The 19638-nt window shown below is 40.6% G+C and overlaps 1 protein-coding gene across 1 annotated transcript in view; it reads left to right on the top strand.

Annotated features, from left to right (window-relative positions):
• Positions 1-19638, top strand: part of LOC129110230 (CUB and sushi domain-containing protein 3-like) — a 211891-nt gene that overhangs the window by 173878 nt on the left and 18375 nt on the right. Inside the window, exons 57-60 of the mRNA XM_054622416.1 lie at positions 4120-4302; positions 7366-7542; positions 11769-11951; positions 18169-18342. Of these exons, the coding sequence (XP_054478391.1) occupies positions 4120-4302; positions 7366-7542; positions 11769-11951; positions 18169-18342 (717 nt within the window). The remainder of the gene's footprint in view (positions 1-4119; positions 4303-7365; positions 7543-11768; positions 11952-18168; positions 18343-19638) is intronic.

Here is a 19638-nt window from a genome sequence, read left to right as displayed (position 1 = left end):
GCAGAGACTCAAACCTCTCTCATTGTCAGTTTCCATGACATTTTTTGTTCTTAGTTTTGCAGAATGGAAGGAGTGATATGAAGGTGATGTGGAGTATTTCTCTTTTGTTTGCACCTGCATAATAATCTGCTGTGTACAGCCTAAGAGCTGTTTTAGGCCTGAAATTATAGCCGTAGAATCTAATATAGCATGTCATTTTAATGCTTATGGTCAAAAGAGCAAGTGTTGCACGGTAGACAAAGGTTTGCCAGGAAAACCTGGGCATTATTAACATTGGAAGGAGATAAAACTGGAGAACGAAGCCAACAAAATGTTGTTTTTGATCAAATATTTCAAATTTATTGTTACTCCTGTTAAAAACTAACAGCTAGGCTAGTTACCTACCTACCTACCTACATTGAGTTTGGAGGCTGTGATCCAACACACTGATGGTGTGTCACAACTAGGATCTCCACCACTTGACCACCGCAACAGGCTCCCATTCTGGAGCCCACGTGTCCACCTCATCCACATACCATGGCTCCACTCAGCTCCCCATCTGGTTGTGTCAGCTGCGTCCGCTTGCTGATAAAGTTGCATAGTTGCAACAGAGAATCTCCACGCTCTACCAGATCCAGGAAGCTGAGAATTTCATGGACACCATCATCTTTGGCCCAGAACAGTCCACACAACCTGTGCCCGAGAGTCTGATGCCACTGCTGCCTGTCCTGCTGCTCTCTCTGTCTCTCCCTCTTGGGTCCAACTTGGGGCTAGACTTAAACCACCGGTCAGCAGAAAGGGAGGCTCTCCTCTCCTACGTGTCCTAACTATGACATCTTGCAGAAAAATGGATGCGCTGCATACCTGCATATCTTCCCTTTTCTGGCTTGGTAATCCCAGCCTTCTCCATCTCCCCTGCCTTCACTATCCTACAGCTCAATGTCGCCTCCGATCCCTCCACCGGTCATACCTAGGCCCTCCTCCCGCCCCATTCCTTGCCGTTACACAGTGCACTTCACAATCCTGCTCCCCTCTCTGTCAATTGTTTTCGATCCATTCTGTCATCACCGGTACAATTTCCTCCTCAGTCCGCCTCCCCTCCAACCACGCTCATTATTGGGGATTCAATCGTGAGGAACGTCAAAAAGAAATCAGTGGCGACTTTCTACTTTCCAGGCACTAAGGTGACTGACATACTGGACCAGATTCCTAGCACCCTGGCCAAGAACCCCCTCTCCCAGGAGCTTTTTTATCCATATCGGCTTTATAGACATTCCTAGTCAGGCCTCAGAAATATTAAAATGGAACTTTAGCAATTTTGATTCCCTCATGGCCCATGGTAAACAGATTTTTATCTCCGGCCCCATCCCTCCACTCAACTTCGGAGTGGGTTGTTATAGCCCCATTCTTAGCTTCCATACCTGGCTGCAATCAACCTGCACAGTCCGCAATGTAGCGTTTATTGACAATTTTAATTCGCAAGCTACATAGTACCGAAACATCTCTTCTAAGGGTTACAAATGACCTACTAATGGCTGCAGTCTCTGGACACTGCTCTGTACTTTTGCTGCTTGACCTTAGCGCAGCATTTGACACCACTGATTTCAATTTTTGACCTTATCATGATCATATAAATTGGAGATTTAGTGCATATATATATATATATTTATAAAAAATAAAAAAACAAACGGACAAACTAAGAGAAAGTGCAGAAATTATGTAGTTAGGTTTTTGTGACCTGTAGGAAACCATATAACTATGCTACATCTTTAATATTGACGTTGGTTATAAATAGTCGTTAGAGTGTAACATTTTCACGGTATTGTACTGCAACAGTGCTCCTAATTAACTATGAAATCAGCAAATTAAAATGAAAAAAGACACCATTTGTGCAAACATCGCACAACAACTCTTGCATCTCAATCTATTGCAATCGCAATTTTCTGTACTGCTGCACAGAGGCTTGATGAATTCAGATCCATGAAAGTAAACATCTGTTTCAGCTGTTGCTGAAACGGAGCTTTATCTGAGTTGTTGCTTACAGGAAGTGAAGTTGTGATGCAGCAAATTCACAGGCTTCTATGGTGATGCAATTAGAACTGTAGTGTTGGCAAAATAAACGAGCTATCTTGAAAGGGTTAGTATATCTACTAACACTTTAAATGCCTCTGTCTGGTGATGCCTCCGCAAGGATTTTAAAGTTTATTTGCAGAAAGGTTGCTGCGGAGTCTATAGACAGCTTTGTCTGCAGGACTAGAAATTATTTAAATGGCACATTTGTATTCTCAGAGAGTGTTCATCACCAATAGCAACACCATAATTTGGGCTATGAATTCCTCAGAAGTCCAGCCCAGCCTCAGTAACATGTCTCATCTATTTATCCATCCATGCGTCTATCCTTCCTCTCATCCGTCCTCCTTTGTCAATTAGTAAGAGGAGGTTTAAAACTGCTTGCGAAGCCATTCCCCTTTTTGTCTGCTGCATGGCTGAGTTGAAGGCCTTATTATTTCTTCACAAAGGGAGCCTGGTGAACGGACATTAACTCGGATTCCAACCAAATCCACCAACATCCCAATTAGAGAGATTATAACTGGCACAGTACATGCCGAGCCGGGCTGCCTCACCTAACCGAAGGAGACTAATGAAGTACCGACAGCTGCTGTGAGACATACACACACACATATGTGCACTCGCAAGTGGACACACACACACACACACACACACACACACACACACACACACACACACACACACACACACACACACACACACAGGCAACAAATAAGTACGCATCCTTAACATGCACTTGCAAAGACGAGTGTATGCAAGTACATGCAAAGACAGAATGGGGGACTCAAACACATTCAACGAGAACACTCTCAGACAGACATATGCAGAACAAAGGTAGGCAACAATACACTTTTTTCACACACACTCATTGCTAACCACAACCACACACAAACTAATCATCTCCAGCTGTGAGCCTCTGACCTGACAAATCCAGTTTGAGCAGATGTGAGCAGTGGGATGCATGTAGAAGATATGAGCTCTGTGTTTGTGCAGTAAGGCTTTGTCAACAAGTCCAGTATTACAGCAGACCGAGAGCAGCAGCCAACGCACAGGGAATGATGCACAGGGTGTGTGCACAGCTCAAAGAACGGGATCTTGCAGCAAATAAAGCACAGGTCCTTCACAAAGAGACAACGCATATACTGTACAGACAACCACAGTGATCTATCTCTCTGTCTTTGTCTCTGTCCGTCTGAATATCTGCCTATCTGCATTTCGGCTTTGTCTGTTCCTTTTATATCTCTCTTTCTGTGATACTCTGTCTTCTGATGCCAAACATTTTTCTCTTTTATTGCGTCAGTTGGTTTAATTTCTGGGAGATCAGAAGCAGCGGTGGAAGCGGTGGTTGGTGTCATGTGCTTTTTCCTTTGCTCTGAGGATGTCCCCAGTAAAAAAAAAAAAACCTGGACTCTGTCCTCACTCACACAACACTTGCCTTTGCTTGCTGTTCATCCATACCTATCATCTTTATCTCCCATTCAATGGTTCAGATAGAAAACCTTTTTTTTCGTCCATTAGTGATGGCCCTAATGAGGACACGAGAAGAGAATTTACAAGAGCCACAGTATCTTTTTTTATATACCAGTTAATTTATAGATGTCCAAGACAGGTGGTGCAATACACTGAAAGTACTCCACAGAATAAAAGATAGGAGAGATAATTCAGGATAATGAAAGCGCATTTGGCTTCAGAGGTCAAACTGCATTCATCATTCCTCATAACCACAGCTGGTTGCCTTTTAATGCTGGCCCTGCTGTTTTTATGGACAGAAAGCTCCTGGTGTCAAAGCCGTGAAAAGGTATTGGACCTCCAGGTTGTTGGCGCGGTGACAAGTGCTCATTGGTGCATTGTGTGTTTTATAGCTGCTTCCCGGAGGACTCAAAAGATGTACAGTTTGATTGTAAGTCCTCTCTGTAGTGTCCCTCCGCTTCATAGGAACATTGTGTGGTAATTCACTGCCATACCAGCTTAAAAGGGTCCATCTGTAAACACAAACAGAGACAGTTGAAGTGGATGGCATCTTCAGGGTCTTGTTTACATTGCTCCCTGTCTGGTTATCTCCCATTGCAGGCGACTCGGCGGGCACCTGTGGGGATCCTGGCACACCAGTGCATGCCACCAGGGACGCAGGGAACTTCAAAGTGCGCAGCAAGGTGCGCTTCACCTGCGCAGTGGGACACACGCTGTACGGGTCGGCAGAGAGGATCTGCTTCCCCAACGGGACCTGGTCGGGCAGACAGCCGTTCTGCAAACGTAAGGGAAATCTGTCAAATGTCTCTGTGATGTTGCTTATGAAACAGTAGGAGGGGAGTGCATAGGGGTCATACAAAGAGATGGTACACACATACGTAGTCATACACACTCATTCACACACAGGCCCACAGACATGGTATAGCTCATACAGTTACACAGAGAGATTCACTAGGATAGGGTATCATACCTCAGTACTTTTTTGCCTTTTTGCCCGTAGCAGCAAATATTAAAAACTGTCAATTACTAAAAGCTGCAATTGAAGGCTTGATGAGATTCCTAGTCTTGATTTTATTATTCTTTGAGCTGATATTTCCTATTTTAAATTAATTTGGAAATTGTTTTACTTTAATCATTTTTATCAAGGCAACATTTCAGTACGACTGCTTTGTTATAAACTAGGGGCATGTAGTTTGCAAGACATGGGCATTTACTATGCAGGGTACAAACGACGCTATGGGATTGCATAATGGGATTGGTGGATCCAGTGTTTTACAGGCTTAATCTATATTTAAGAGTTAAATGTTTAGTTATCTCAGGCCCCCTTCCAATTTGAATGATTCTTTTGAAAACCTGTCTCTTGTTAGTCGCCTAGTGTTATGGAAGTACAATATCATATTGATGAAATACCCCTTTAAAATTAACCACTGATGAATTTGATATGTTCACTTTGTTAAATTTGTTTTGGTAAGGAACTGAAACTCATCAGCTGTGGTATCGAACATTTTCAAACTGTAACCAGCAGTGTCTCACACACAAAGACACTGTTTGCCACACACGGGCAGCACGCAAGCATGAATGTGCATAGAGTGTGCAGATAGGTGCTCATGTGCATCCACAACTACGCACACAAATGATTGCAAAAGCTCACAAACAGTACTGCACCAGATGGATAAGTATCTCTCTGCTGCAGTCTGGTGTTTCCTGCCAGCACATGGTGCTGTGACTAGCTTCCAGATTGCAACCAAAAAATTCATTAATTCTAGACACCTAAAGCCAAGTTCTTTTGGATTGTGATAAATGAATCATTGTGGATTTTGAAGATATTAGTTCACTGAACGGCAGCTCTACATCTTGCATAAATTACCCCCAGGGGTCAACCGGATATTGAAGCAAATGTTTGACTGCTTCTGCTTTCTTCTTCTTACTGTCCTTCAGGTTGGCACAGTGCGAGTGTCATTTTTAATATGATAGGCTCTCTGAACTACTCTCTCTATATCTGCCTTTTATTCCAACTCTTTTCTTTCTCTCTCTCTTTTACTGTCTGTCTCTCTCTTTTTATCCTTTGTTTCCCCTGCTGTCAGTCTTTTTCTCTTTCTTCTCCCCTGATTTCTCTCTGTCATAATGTCATTGCCTGGCCATCGCTCTGTCCCTGTCCACTACTCCGTCTGTACCCTCGTCTGTCTCTGTCTCTCTATCGCTCAACCTTAGCCTCCCTCCTCTCCTTTTACCCCACATCTCTCTTCCACTACCCTTTTTATCTCTCCATCTCACCGGCTGAAGTCCTGATTTAAAGATTGTTTTAGCCGTCCCTCCACCTCATGAGGGAGGGGGCAGAAATTCACTGGAGCCTGAGTGAGTTTCAGTGCTGTCTTACTGTGATCTAAAACCTTGTCTAGTGTTAAAGCCCATCCATCCGTTATCCACAACCTTTCACAGTCTCTGGAAAACAGTCACTGAGGATATTCAGCTTAATATCCAACTCACAATACAATCAAGGTTTGTTTTATGCGTCTGTCATCATGTCTGTCTTGAATTATTAAGAGAGGAGCCAAAGGGGCTCCCATACTATATTTTTGGCGTTTGTGTGCATAAGCTTGTGTGCGCTTTTACAGTACAGTAATGTGAGCAGAATGGCACCTGCTGTGTTTGGGTATGTGCCTGAGTAGTGTGTGTGCGTGTGCGTGCGCGTGCGTGTGCGTGTGTGTTAATTGAGATATCACACCTACGTCACGTCTGCCTCCTACCAGAATCACTGTTTCAGATTTTCCAGGCAATTAGGTGATTGAGAGAGCAAATCAGTTTGTAATTAGACATGATTTGGAGCTGAAGGAAAACACATGAAACAAACTCTGTCCCTTCATCTCTTACATTTCTGTTTATTCTGAAAATGATGTAAAGGACACCTTAGTTCAGTTCACTTTAGAATTTTTTTTTTTTATCACTGTCATTTGTGCATCTAAAGTAACACTCAACCATGATATTCAGCCTCTCGTCTGAGTTCATTATGTGCTTATTTCCAGGAGTGATATGTCATATATTTCATATATTATAAATTAATCTACATTCTAGATTCTTAAGTGTTTATTTCTGCCTACTCCTTTCAAACATATATTTGTTTCTTTAGAATTTGCTGTTTATGTTTACTGTTAATTTTACTGGTTATTCTTGTTTTGTTTTCTTATTATGTGTTCCATGTGTTTTTGTAAAAGTTATGTAATTGTTTGACCACAGCTGCTAATTTTCACATTACATTCCCGATCCTCTTCTTGTTGTTAGACGGCACTAAATGTCTTTACTATGGATGTACTATGAGACTTGACAATACACAAACTGAACTTAATTTACTGATGAGTCATCAAAAGGGTGATGGGGATTTGTGAACTACTGTACCAGTTCTGCTAATTAGCCTCTCTTAATAAAGCTGTGATGCTGTGTAGCTAGTATAAGTGGTTCTTTGCTGGTTTGGTTCACAGATTCTTTAAAAAAAAAAGCTGATGTGAGGCTCAAACACATAACGGGGAACTCTGACACAAGCCAACGATTTCTATCTGCCTATTTCAGATTGTTCTCCCTCAGTGCTTATCGGACTGAGTCAAGACACTGCAAATATTATATCAGGTCAAAAGTAAAACGGCAATTATTTATAAATAAAAATGACTATTGACACAATATGGAAGTAATATATTTTTCACTGCCCTTTAATCACCTTGAGACCTTCAGAACTCATCTTGCAGCCACCTTGGAGACACCCAGCTCTCGGATTGTGAATCGCTGATATGGAAAATAGAAAATCCATTACTATTTTACACTTCTGACCTTCACCTTTTCTCCCCTGTATTGCAGCGTTACAGTGTGGGAACCCAGCCACACCTGCTCATGGCCGTATTTCCCGTGTGGATGGCACAACCTTCTCCCACTCCATCGTGTATTCTTGTATGGAGGGCTATTTCCTCACTGGCTCGCCCACACGCCAGTGTCTGGCAAATGGCACGTGGTCTGGAACGGCTCCCAACTGCACAAGTGAGTTTTATATGTGCAGAGAACCAGAAAACGCAACAGAGCACAATTCATTGTTTCTTGGTTGATCACATTTAGCTCAGTCACACAATGCCCCTACAATGGCAGTGTCAGAATTAGTTATCGTCGATTTTCAAAATAGAGAAGAAAAATAACTAAAGATAGGAGGAGGAAGATAGGGCAGTCCCGTTGATGCATGGCAGGAAGTTTCTGACCAATAACACATGTCAACGTGTGTCAGTCTCAATAAGTGTCTACAGTGATACTGTATGGACAAATTAAGCATGTCATTTATACTGTAAAGCAGATGAAGGATTAAGAAAGACAGGAGTGAAGATGATTTTCCTCTTTATGTCTGCCAAAATGAGGCGCTCTGAATGATCAACAGCTGTGCTAAAATAGAGTATAAGATTTCAAATAGCACATAAATCTCTTTGAGCCTTCTCTCCCTGCAGAGCCTCAGAACTGTCAGGCAGTTTTTTTATTGTCTGGTACTCAAATGAGCCTTGCAGTAATTAAGAAGTATGCCAATCTATATTCAATTTGCACCAGGTTGACTATCAAACAAAATTACACATTGTTCCTCTCTCTGAAAATCACCATATTCCTCCTTCCTCATTCTGTGTGCTTGTTATTGAATCACATGAAAAGATAAATGGTATGGGCATAGTTTTCAATTTTGGAATGAAATGAGTCTTTGGAGAGAGATACACAGGGAGGGAGGGAGAAGGAGAGAAAGATTGAAAATTGGATTGAATAATGATGATGAAACATGCAGAAAGGCAGAATAGCTTTTTTTTTTTCCTCTTTGCCCCCGCTTTTAAGCCTACTCATCGGCAAACTGCTATCCTCCTGTATGCCATCACTTCACATTAGGTCTTAGTGGTCAGTTCAGGGACATCAACACGCCATCAACATCAACAAGATGCCAAGATTGGCTCAGTGTGCCGTCATTAAGGAGGCAATCATTTTCACGGTTCATGGGTAATCGATCATGTAGGTTACCAGATCAAAGTCACACAACATTCTCAAGGGGGAGAGAGGAACGTTCTTCCTTTTTATTTTGTTCTTAACACTCTTGATGTTTGATAAATGAAATTTTTAGAGCATGTTAAGGAATTAGCGAATTAGCAGAAGTGCACTAGGAAAGACACAGGCTCAGTGAATTGTGAACTAAAGCCATAGAGCACTAGATTAAATAAACAGTAAACACTGATTATTCAGGAAGACTATTTGCCTTGTAACATGCCGTGATTCTGTTGATTTATATCTTCTCTTTTAGATTTTAGTATTCTCCTCTCCTCTTCTCCATTCTGTTCCCCTCTCCCCTAGTTTAAACGCTGACAAAGTTGTTGTAGGTGGGGGTTAAGGGGATGTGGGGTGGAGGATAGGATTAGATGAAGGCATCACAAAATGCCTATTAGTGCACTTATAAGTGAACAGTCAGATTTTCTGCCGCACCAATCAATAACTGTATTCGTCCCCAGTGGGGCAGGTGGTTATGCAGCAGTGGGATGCATACATTTAGAAGACATAAAACACAGGGCTCATAAATACAACCAATAACAATACCAACTGATTCTTAAACATCATTTTTATGAGCAAAACATTATCAGAAGTCATAGTGGTGTACTTGCAAATAACTAACTAAATAATGAAATTCAAAATCCAAGTCTGTTTCCACACTATGCACCCTGTCCTCTTTTAAGGTGCAAGTGCTCCAGTGTTATGACAGACTGTAACTAAAGTCTGCGAATGCTTATTCAGGTCACTAAGACAGCTGAAATATGTCAGCATTGGTTCATCAATATGATACAGTGATAAACAGAGATCTGATAGCATTGCATGCAAACTTCTCTGATTTCTTGCCATAACATGATTTTTTTCCCCCTAACTTGTTTTCCTTAAACCAAGTAAATGTACTAAATGAAAAAGCTGTTAAGTAGTCAAAGTCAACAGCCAGCAGCTTCTCTGCATTTTGCTGACTGACTGGGTTTTCCACTACTACAGATAGACAGTCACACATAAACATGTATACACATACTTTTTTCTGTCTCTCTCTTTTTTAGTAAGACCACTTTCCAGATCCACATGACGTGTTTCTAGTTGATAGCAATTTAAATTGAATCAGCTGTCTTTCATTCATGCCAGCTGCTTCTGGCTTATGTTTGGAGAGGCATCATGCTTAATTCAAGATAATGTGTTTTTAGTTTTGTTTAGTTTAAATGAACCGAATAACTATAATTCGGCAAACAAAAACACCCATGTTCCCCAACAATGTGCATACATATGTATTGTATTAAGTACTTACACATTGTACATATGTATTAAATGCACATTTTACTGTATTACAAATTATGTACATGGTTTTTTTTTCTTTTCATGGCACTTTCTACTTTCTCTTGTAGTATTATTATTATTATTATTATTATTATTATTATTATTATAGTATACTTTTTTTGCGAGAAGAAATATTATACTTTTTACTTCACTTTGACTGGGAATATATGTTGGTGAATGATTTGGTGAACTGACACAAAACCTGCAAGAGCAAGAAAGTCCAAGAAATTAGATCAGTTTGACAGGTCCCTTTTATTAAATTATTACACAATCTTTTTTTATTCTCCATAAAAGGCATGCAGCAGTGCAAATGTACAAGAGAAATTAGAAATCATGGGCTTCCATCATGAGTCTCCGTGTATCAAATGGCAACTGTACTGCAATTCAGTCATCTGATAGATTACAGGTTATATGGGGCATGGACATTTTAGGAGGATTTAGAATGTAATTCCTGAACAGATAAACACACACAACAAATACCATCAGAAACAAAAAGGTTTTACAGTTTACCCGCCATTTCACAAGATTTTCAGCAAGGCACAGTCTTAGCTGTCAGTGTTGTAGCTGTATGCTAATTTTTTGAAAATGTTGTGGATACATCTAGGATTAATTAATTATTGGAGCAAACAGTTTACTGCCTTCAACTCCAGACCTCTGTTGGTGGCAATGTGAAGATCCCACTCTGTGCTCACAACAGCTCTCTGATGTTTCTTGTCAGGATACATAGTTAGTCTCACCCCGCAACGATAAATATGTCCAAGTGTTGAGGTCCTTGGCAGGAACTGAACATAATCAAACAAGAATTAATTTAAGGGAGGGGGCGTAAGCAGGGACAGCCATATGCATCAAACTGGCATCTTACACTAAGGTGAACAAGTCGGGAACGATTTTATAATAAGTAGGCACAAATAAGGGCTCCAAGATTAAACGAGGGCTTTGAAAAAAGCAATCAAATAGAAGCGGACAACTTACAATTACATCGGAGATAGGACTAGGTTAGGACCTGACAGTGTAGTGGGCCAACGCTCTGCCATCTGTTTACTTTGGACTAATCATGCCATAAGAAGAAGCCAAGAATAGGCATATGAAAATAAGAGACTCAACAGAATCACATTTTTATTATGTACGTGCATACTGTATGCGGAGACAATCTTGGCCTTCTAATTTGAAAAAATGCTTCATGGAAGCATAGAGCCATTATGCACTATAGTTCATTGTGGTTGCCTTGATACAATTGTGCACAACAAACGCAATAACCCCACCACCTTTTGTGCTTCATACAATGTTTAGTGTCCAGTGGATTTTTGTACATATAAAAATACATTGTTGTCCTTCGAAGACCATTATTTCCCAATATCTGGAGATTTTAAAGTTAAAATAAATGTTCCTTTATGTGTTAATGGAATTCTCCAAAGCATTAGGCAAGGACCCTCTAAAACCCATTATATCATCTAACAAATGCATCGTCACAAAGCTTAAAGCGAGGCTATTTTCTGAGTCCATGAACAGTTTTTAATTTGGGAACATTATTGTGTAAATCACTGTAACCATATCTCGTTATAATGGTGACCCTGTGCCCTGGACTATAACCACGTTCTCGTCACATTGAATAGATTGTAGAAACGCCCATGTTTATAACTTGTTATAACTTGAGTGTTCCCGTCACAGTACAACTCAAGAAGACAGTTGGATGGTTTGAGTGAGTACTGTAACTGTACTGTGCAATAACAATTGGACGCTATTTGCAACTGTTGAGAACAGTTCAAACCATATACGTAATAAAACAATTAACACTCAGTTACTGAAGACCACCACTCAATGTACACCTACTGTCATTGGTGACAAACTTACAATGTTGCAACTTTTTTATGTTTGACTCCCGACTACAGTGATCACCTGTAGCGACCCTGGTATTCCAGCAAATGGACTTAGATTTGGCGAGGACGTCACCGTGGGGCAGAATGTGACGTTCATGTGTCAGCTGGGGTATGTGATGATCGGAGCGGACAACGCTGTCACAAGGACCTGCACTAACAATGGCACCTGGAGTGGCACCATGCCAGCATGCCAAGGTAAGCACCACCCCGCAAATGCACACACTCACATACACCGCGTGACACAGTAGACAGTCAACCTTGATAACCATCAGACCGTGCTGTAACAACCTTGGCACGCTAGCACCCTGTCACGTACGATATAAAGTACATGCTTACACCCTGAGATCTAATGAGATTTGTAAGCAAGGTGACACAGAACTTCCTGTGTGGTCAGATAGTGTCATATTGTTCACTTCAGTGTGCTGATAAAGGTGGTACCAACAATGCATAAGGTTGAATGACTACACAAACACACACACACACACAAATGCATATTCAGGAGTATATATTTGCGTAAGTAGAATTGCACACATCCACATAAACACTACAGGCAATTTTGAATCTGATTTTCTAAATAATGTCCAGTACAAAAGTAGTACTATATTTTGACAAGTCCCCAGATAATACATTTTTTGAGCACTTGATCCAGGACACAGTGATTTCACCCACACCTGCCTCTACAGTACTGTTACACCTGTGATGGCACGGAGCCAAGGCTAAAACTTAATCTGACACCTGATGATGGATGGCTAACAAGTCCACTTCATCACAACAAGGATGCCTGTAATTGCACTCCAACAGTTAATCACTGGCTTCCTCTCTATAAGAGTATGTGTGCACTCTAAGGGCGTGATTAACATCAAAGTTTTAAAAAAAATCCACTAAGAAGGACTTAGTTGTTGAACACCCATCAGCACTACATCACTCTATGATTTATGACGCTCGAGTGGAGGCATAGATTAACACGTATTCCATCGACAGCCAAAAGTAAGTATTGTAGGGAGGATTAACTTGTGCAGCAACCGGTTCAAAAGTACTCCAGGAAAGGGAAGAGCCTACCAGGCAAATGGTTGCTTACTGTTGCTAAGGAACCATTCCCAGGCTGATGTATCGGTTACAGAAAAGAAAGCTGGTGTTGAATTGGCCTCTTGAGAAATGGGAAAGGACAAATTAACTGTGAGAGAATTAAGAGGTGGAGCGTGAGACGGACATGCAAACGAATGAACGAAACAACAGGTGGGAGAAAAATGTACAGATAAGTTAAACGAAGGCTAACAGTTACAGAGAATCAGACAGCATTTTTTTTTGTAAGGCAATGAGTATCAGGGATTGTTAAAAACATGAAGCCTGTTCTTTTTTCTTCATATGCAATGGCTGTTTTTGGTTCTAGATATAACGTATATAGGTACCGTATGCTGTGTATAGAAAGGCTTTACTGACCAGAAGTTGTCTGTCATCACCTCAGCTCAACTCATAGGGAACTGTGGTTTTAAGCCGCACACTTCTTGCCCTCCTCAGGCTCCCTGTAGGACCTTGCCTAGATGTTTACAACATCCAAACTGACACTGAATTGTAATATTTCATGGGTGTGTTACATTATTAATGCTCCCTGTTCTGTGGTATGTTGAGGCTGATGAATCCATGGTCGCACAGCTGTTACCCAAGGAAGTTTTTAAACGGAGAGAGAGAGACAGAGCATGGGTGTATATGTGCACGCATGTGTGTATAACAGTGTGTGTGAAGCTCCTAACTTCCGAGCCCTAATCCCCGACAGCTACCCCAACAGCTCAGGCCACTCAGCCCCGATACTGCTACGCTCGATGGCGGTGGCTTGGAGAGGAGCAAAACTCCAGAGCCTAGCCATCCTCATCACACTCACGAACTCACACCATGCATGCATACAATCACATGAGGGGCATTCAATTACACAAGTGTCTCTCTCATGCATATAAAGGCACAGATGCTTACACACCTTCACTTTTGCTCCCCTTACTCCCGCCGCTGCCTGAGTGCTGTCAGCCCGTACTGACCTGTATGCATTAGTCAGCGTGCCACAGGGTTCCTCCCACCTCCTCTTACCCTCGCCGCTGCTCTCACTTCTCTAATAGTACGTATTTCTCCCATGGGATAAATGAATAAAAGACAGGCAGGAGAGAGGAGTATGATTACGAAGTGTATGCACTATATTCATTTTTGTGATTCCTCAGTGTGTATGGGGTATTAAGAATAAGTTCAGATGTTTTAGGCTTTATTTTTTTCTCCTTGCCGTTGCTCACTTCATCTCCTTTGGTCTCATTTTAAGACTATCTAGGACAAGCAATATAACAGCTTGCTGGTAATCACGGCTTTTTTATCATCTCTCGCTGACAGCCCACGCAGCAAGAGGTCTTAGAAAGGACTCAGAAAATATCCATTTTTTTCTTCTCGCTTCCTAAACTGAAAACAATGCCTCTTCCAATAAGATCGGTTGCCTTTTTCTTTTGCATGATTGGGTTCAAGTTGAAGGTGCAGCGGTTCAGGCGGGGTGAGCTGTTTGAAATTGTCATGATGCGGGGCATCTGTCATCTTGTCATAGATTTGGATGATGTGCCGCAAGGATATGAGCCGATATTCCAGGGAGGGAGGGGCAGAGAGCGAGAGAGAGGAAAGTGAGAGAAGGAAAAAGGGGGAGGGAAAGAATTTGCGACTGAAAGAGACAAAGAGGTTTTACGTGTGCCGACTCTGTGCATTCATTTTAAACATAATGTGGATGCGTCAGTGATGGCCATGCCGTTTGTGTGTGTTGTGCATAAACACACTGCCGATGACGCATCCTAAGCCTCGCCCGGCAAGGATTCAGTTTGAATCCCAGGTTTGGCGTGTTCAGCTAAGAGGCACTAATGCTGCTTAGTACTACTTAGGAAAATGGGGACACTCTCCACTTCCCATTCAGTTCTGCCTGCCACCCATGCCTTGCCATTTTTAGTATTTTATTTTTTCATTTATTCAAAGTAATTTCTGATGCAGTGCTTATGGGATTAGTGGGCCTACCCCTCTAATCAGCGTAATTTGCCTACTTGCACATGTGTGTTCACACATTCTCCCTCCATCTGTCTTTCCTCTCCCTCCTTTTCTATCACACACTGTGGGGGAGACACACATACACACACAAACCAACTTTCTACTACACAACATCCAGCTGGGCATTTTAGAGAGGTATTCAAAATGAAGTGCCTTTTTTTATTCTAGGGCTCCAGAGCAACAGCATGGAAATCCCAAATTGAAGGTGCACTTTACTAATTCATTAACATCAGAAAGAAACTATTTCAAGTGAACTTGTTCCTTCTTGAGAACTTGAAAAAGGAAATTACTTTACTAAACAAAACATTAGAGAACAGATTACAACATCAGCATGGTTTATCTTTAACTTTTTCTCAGTATTAATCATGGCCTAAATATCTTTCCAAGTATAGCATACATCTAAAGCATACATACATACTGCTGCAACATGTCCATATGGAAATCCTTTTGGATCCGCTGCCAAACAAGAACAAAAGATGGTTCCACCTTGGAGAGAATGTGTGAATATCCCACAGTGGCTTGCTCCACATTTACTGTAAGTTGTTTTGTAGAAAAAGTTTAAGAGGCAAGAAAGTTGTCCATCATGTGGCTGCCTTATATTAATGTTATCATGAGAAACCTATTCATTTTCCAATTTTAACTATTATACAGTTTAAAACCTAGCTTTTAAACAGGTGAACCTAGGCTTTACGAAGTGTGTAAATAAAACGTCTGTGTATGAAAAGAAGCCACCATGCAATACTGTATCTGTTCATTTTGCCAGCTACTTTATATTAAATATTGAAACACTAGGTCCAAATGAGTTTCCTTTATTGTCCTTATGCATCATAGTTTGAGTCCATTTAAATTTGTATAAAGAAAACAATTGCCTTTTGGTCACCAGAGATGGTGTTTTGAAATATGAATATATCTTCAACTGAGGAACGGTAGGAACAGTTCTGGTTTAGAGGTGGGTTGTGGACCTCTGGAAATGAAAAGGTAATATGCTTTGAACTTATTGAAGCTTCAGAATTGTTGGTTGGAAGAAGGCAGTCATGGTAGTGACCATTGGTCAGTTGGCAGCTAGTCCAACCTGCCTTAGCTAAGTCTTTTTCTAGTGATGCCCATTCATTTGACGTGTGTCTATATTCCTGGTCCACCCAGAGCCATGTCCACCTCTCTGCCTTCACATGGCTGCATCAGTGTGTTTTTGTCATGTATTTGGTAAATGAGAATAATGTTGTTCTGCAGAAATACTAAACCTTAACTTCAGAGCCATGGTGTTAACATGACCGTCTAAGTAACTGGATTTGTAAACTAAACATCTGATCTTGCCAGACAGTTACGAGGCTTGGATATAGCACGCGTCCAAATTGCAGATTTTTGTTCAAGGGTTTCAACATGCATGAGAATGTCTAAAAGAAAGAGAGAGAATTGGGCAAATGATGGGTGATGAGGGAGGATAGGAATGGTTTAAAACAACCGCTATAATTTATTCACATCCCTAAAACCTATATCCCATCTGCATCCCCACGGGTTCATCTCCAAGTGTGTCAGAACAAACTCCGAGCTTTATTATGCATTAATTTATTGCATTTGTTGAACAGAAAGTTTATGGCTTACACAGACACAAAATGTCCCCTTATTTCTTACAGAAATAATTCAGTATACCCCAAACAGAAACCCACCGAGTCAAAACACAGGCTGTTTCTCTGGGCTAAAGACCTTGTTTTCATTCAGTCATAATCCACATTATTTAGAATGGTGAATTTGTGCCACTTGTATTGCTTGTTAAATAGCATTATCATTTTAATTATGTGGTGCAATAATACAATTTGACAAAATATGTTCATGGTTTTTCTGCATGAAGAAGCTAACTTCAATCCTGTTTTGTCTTTAAGGAAGCAGGGATTAGGCCCTCTGGCCATTTTATCATTCTGGATTTAAATGGGAAGATAACACCTGTAAGAATGACAATTTATTGGATAGAAAGTGGGTTCATTAAAATGTTTAACACATTTTAACACCACTGCCCCTCTCACCATAATCACCACCACCTCCATTTATTAAAATTTAGATTAGAAATGGAAAGACCCACGATCTAGCCATATCCCTGTAAATCCACATAATCCTCGTAATTATCTCCAAGCTTAACATTTTCTGTTATCCTCGAGTCACACCAAATAGCTGTAGTTTTGTTTCAGTTGTACTAAGCATCAGAATTTGTATGGCTCTGTGCAGGCGCATCGATGAAAGGAAGCCTTATGTTTTGGGGTTTTCCGTCCATACATAGTTCGGACGATCATGTCAGGCAAGCTCAATATCTCAGGAACACCTTGAGCCTTGCACTCAAGGATAAACTGATTCAATTTTTGGGGCGGCTGTGGCTCAGAGATAGAGCGGGTCAACAGGTTGGCGGTTTGATCTCGGGTACTTTTGCAAGATACTTAACCCCAAATTGGCTATGGCATTGGTGTGTGAGTGTTAACGATTAGTTGAGTTAAGATTCTAATGGGCAGATGGCACCTTGCATTGTCCCTAACGTGTGTGAATGGATGAATGTTGACATTATTTTAAAGCACTTTGACTGATTGAAAGACTATAAAGGCACTTTATAAATGCAACTGCATTCAACATTTAGATTTTGGTGGTCAATGGTCACTGTGACTTCACAAAACATGTTTTTGGCTAATTATGACAATTTCCCACAAATGTTGAATAGGATCTAATCATGAAGTGAGGACATTTTGGACAGTAATGCATGTAGACTGAAACATGAATGGTGGAGGCAAATAATCACAAAGTGGTACTTCTAGTTTTAAGGATATTTTCTGCTCCTTCATTCTTGTGTACAAGATTGTAAAACCAAATATTTTCAACAGTGTTCTTGTTTAAATTTGTCTTGATTATCAAATGACCACAGCAGATATTTTAGATGGGACTGTTAAAGAGAGCCTTACACAGTGCAGTTTATGCACAGTAACCAAAAACTACCAAGGATTTAACTTGTTCTCTTCACTCCAACTCATTCATGTTTACATCATAAGGAGTTATGTTTTAAAATGTAATCTTAGAAACGTCTATGTGCTGTCAGTCTACTATTGCTTTGTATTTTTTCAATAATTGCAATATTATATATTTTTAAATATCATACGATCTAAGCTAGATCTGGTTCCTCTATAATTGATTTTTGATGGATTCAAAGTTTTTTGTTTTTCCCTTTAGTAGGGCTGGATTTGCTCTGATGTGCGTCTTGTTTTAAGCTCCCTTTGGATCCTGGTCTCTAATCAAACTTGAATGGACCCATTTTGTGCATTTATTGCACTCCAATAAGCTGATCTTGTCTGTAACTGTCTCCTCACTATCCCCACAGTGGTGACGTGTCCTAGACCCGGATCCATACCCAACGGCCTCCTGGAGGGCTCAGTCCTGGAATGGGGTACCAGCGTGAGCTACAGCTGTCTACCTGGCTACGAGCTGTCCTTCCCTGCTGTGCTCACCTGCACAGGGAACGGGACATGGAGCGGAGACCTGCCTCAGTGCTTGCGTGAGTCACCATTTTGTACTTTTTTGATTATAATGATTATTGTGGTCTCTAGAGGAAGTTTCTTTATGTTTAAAATAAGATGGTCTTGGTTCGATTCTGTTGCTGTCTGAAACATGGTCATTTGCACAGTGTGCTAACTTGGATCTTTTCTCCTGATGCCCCTTTTTAAACTTTATCAAGCATGTAAAATGTTGGACTCATGCTTAAAATCTGGCCTCCTGTTGCATTTCTTCTGACTCATCTCATGATCATGGATTCAGAATTAGATTATTTGGAAATAGAAATAAGAGATTCTACCTTGCCACGTGTGAAAATATAAGTAGAAAACATGGAATACAGAGAGGTATATATAACCTAGTGATAGAACGTCCAAACATTGAATAAATGTTCTTTGGTGAGTAAAAGAATATCATTTTATTTCTCAAATAGATCTCGTACTCGGGATATATCTGCATGTAATTTTCCTCCTTATACATTCAGTTCATTGGTATTAAGCCCATTTTACCACTTTGCTGCTTTCCACTTTAGAGGTTATCTCAAGTTAATGAAATTATTGAAAGTCATGAATAAGTCATGGAACTTAACATCAGGGTCTAGATGGAAAAGCTGAATTACATATAATAAGACAGCCGTGCAGAGATGCAGAGCTGGGTCTTGCGATGTCAAGTTTTTTTCTTTCATAAGCAGTATGTTATACAGTGTGTATTTTTCTTTTTCGAACTTGAAATACAAAACCTGCCAAGCATGATAAAAACGCTGTATCCTACCTGTTCATTAACGTAAATTAACATTTCATTGTTCTTACATAAAAATGGAACCTCCAATTTACATTTTGATTCAATGAAAAGTGAATTGACCTCCAGCCTAAAGTCAAGCTACAATTTAATGATGAAGATGACCATCTTAGTGGGTTGTCTGATGCTCTTTACTGCATTAAGGCCATCAATCATCTTTACAAGCATAATAATAATCCCTGGGATGCATTAAAACCATTTCTCTGTCATCAAAATAATTACTTCATTATATAAATCAGTCAGAAATCTAAAATTCCAGAAGGGTAAAGCACTTGCATGTGTTTTTCTCTGAATGTTGCTGGATTAAGGGTAGTAAAAAAGAAGCAAATGCCACAATAAATAGTCATGCACAGAACTCTAAGTGCTGAAAAAGGCAGCGGTTTTTTTGGACAGCTGTGCTGCGCTAAAAGATCTCTACTCTAACCAGTGAATATAGGCATTTTGACTGCTGAAGTGCTGCATTTTGCATCATATTGATTGATTATTGCAGCCTTCTATTGCA

This window comes from Anoplopoma fimbria, chromosome 20, assembly GCF_027596085.1.
Source record: "Anoplopoma fimbria isolate UVic2021 breed Golden Eagle Sablefish chromosome 20, Afim_UVic_2022, whole genome shotgun sequence".
In the NCBI taxonomy this organism is placed as follows: domain Eukaryota; kingdom Metazoa; phylum Chordata; class Actinopteri; order Perciformes; family Anoplopomatidae; genus Anoplopoma; species Anoplopoma fimbria.
The sequence above is the reverse complement of the archived record's forward strand: the minus strand, read 5'-3'. Positions and strand labels throughout refer to the sequence as shown.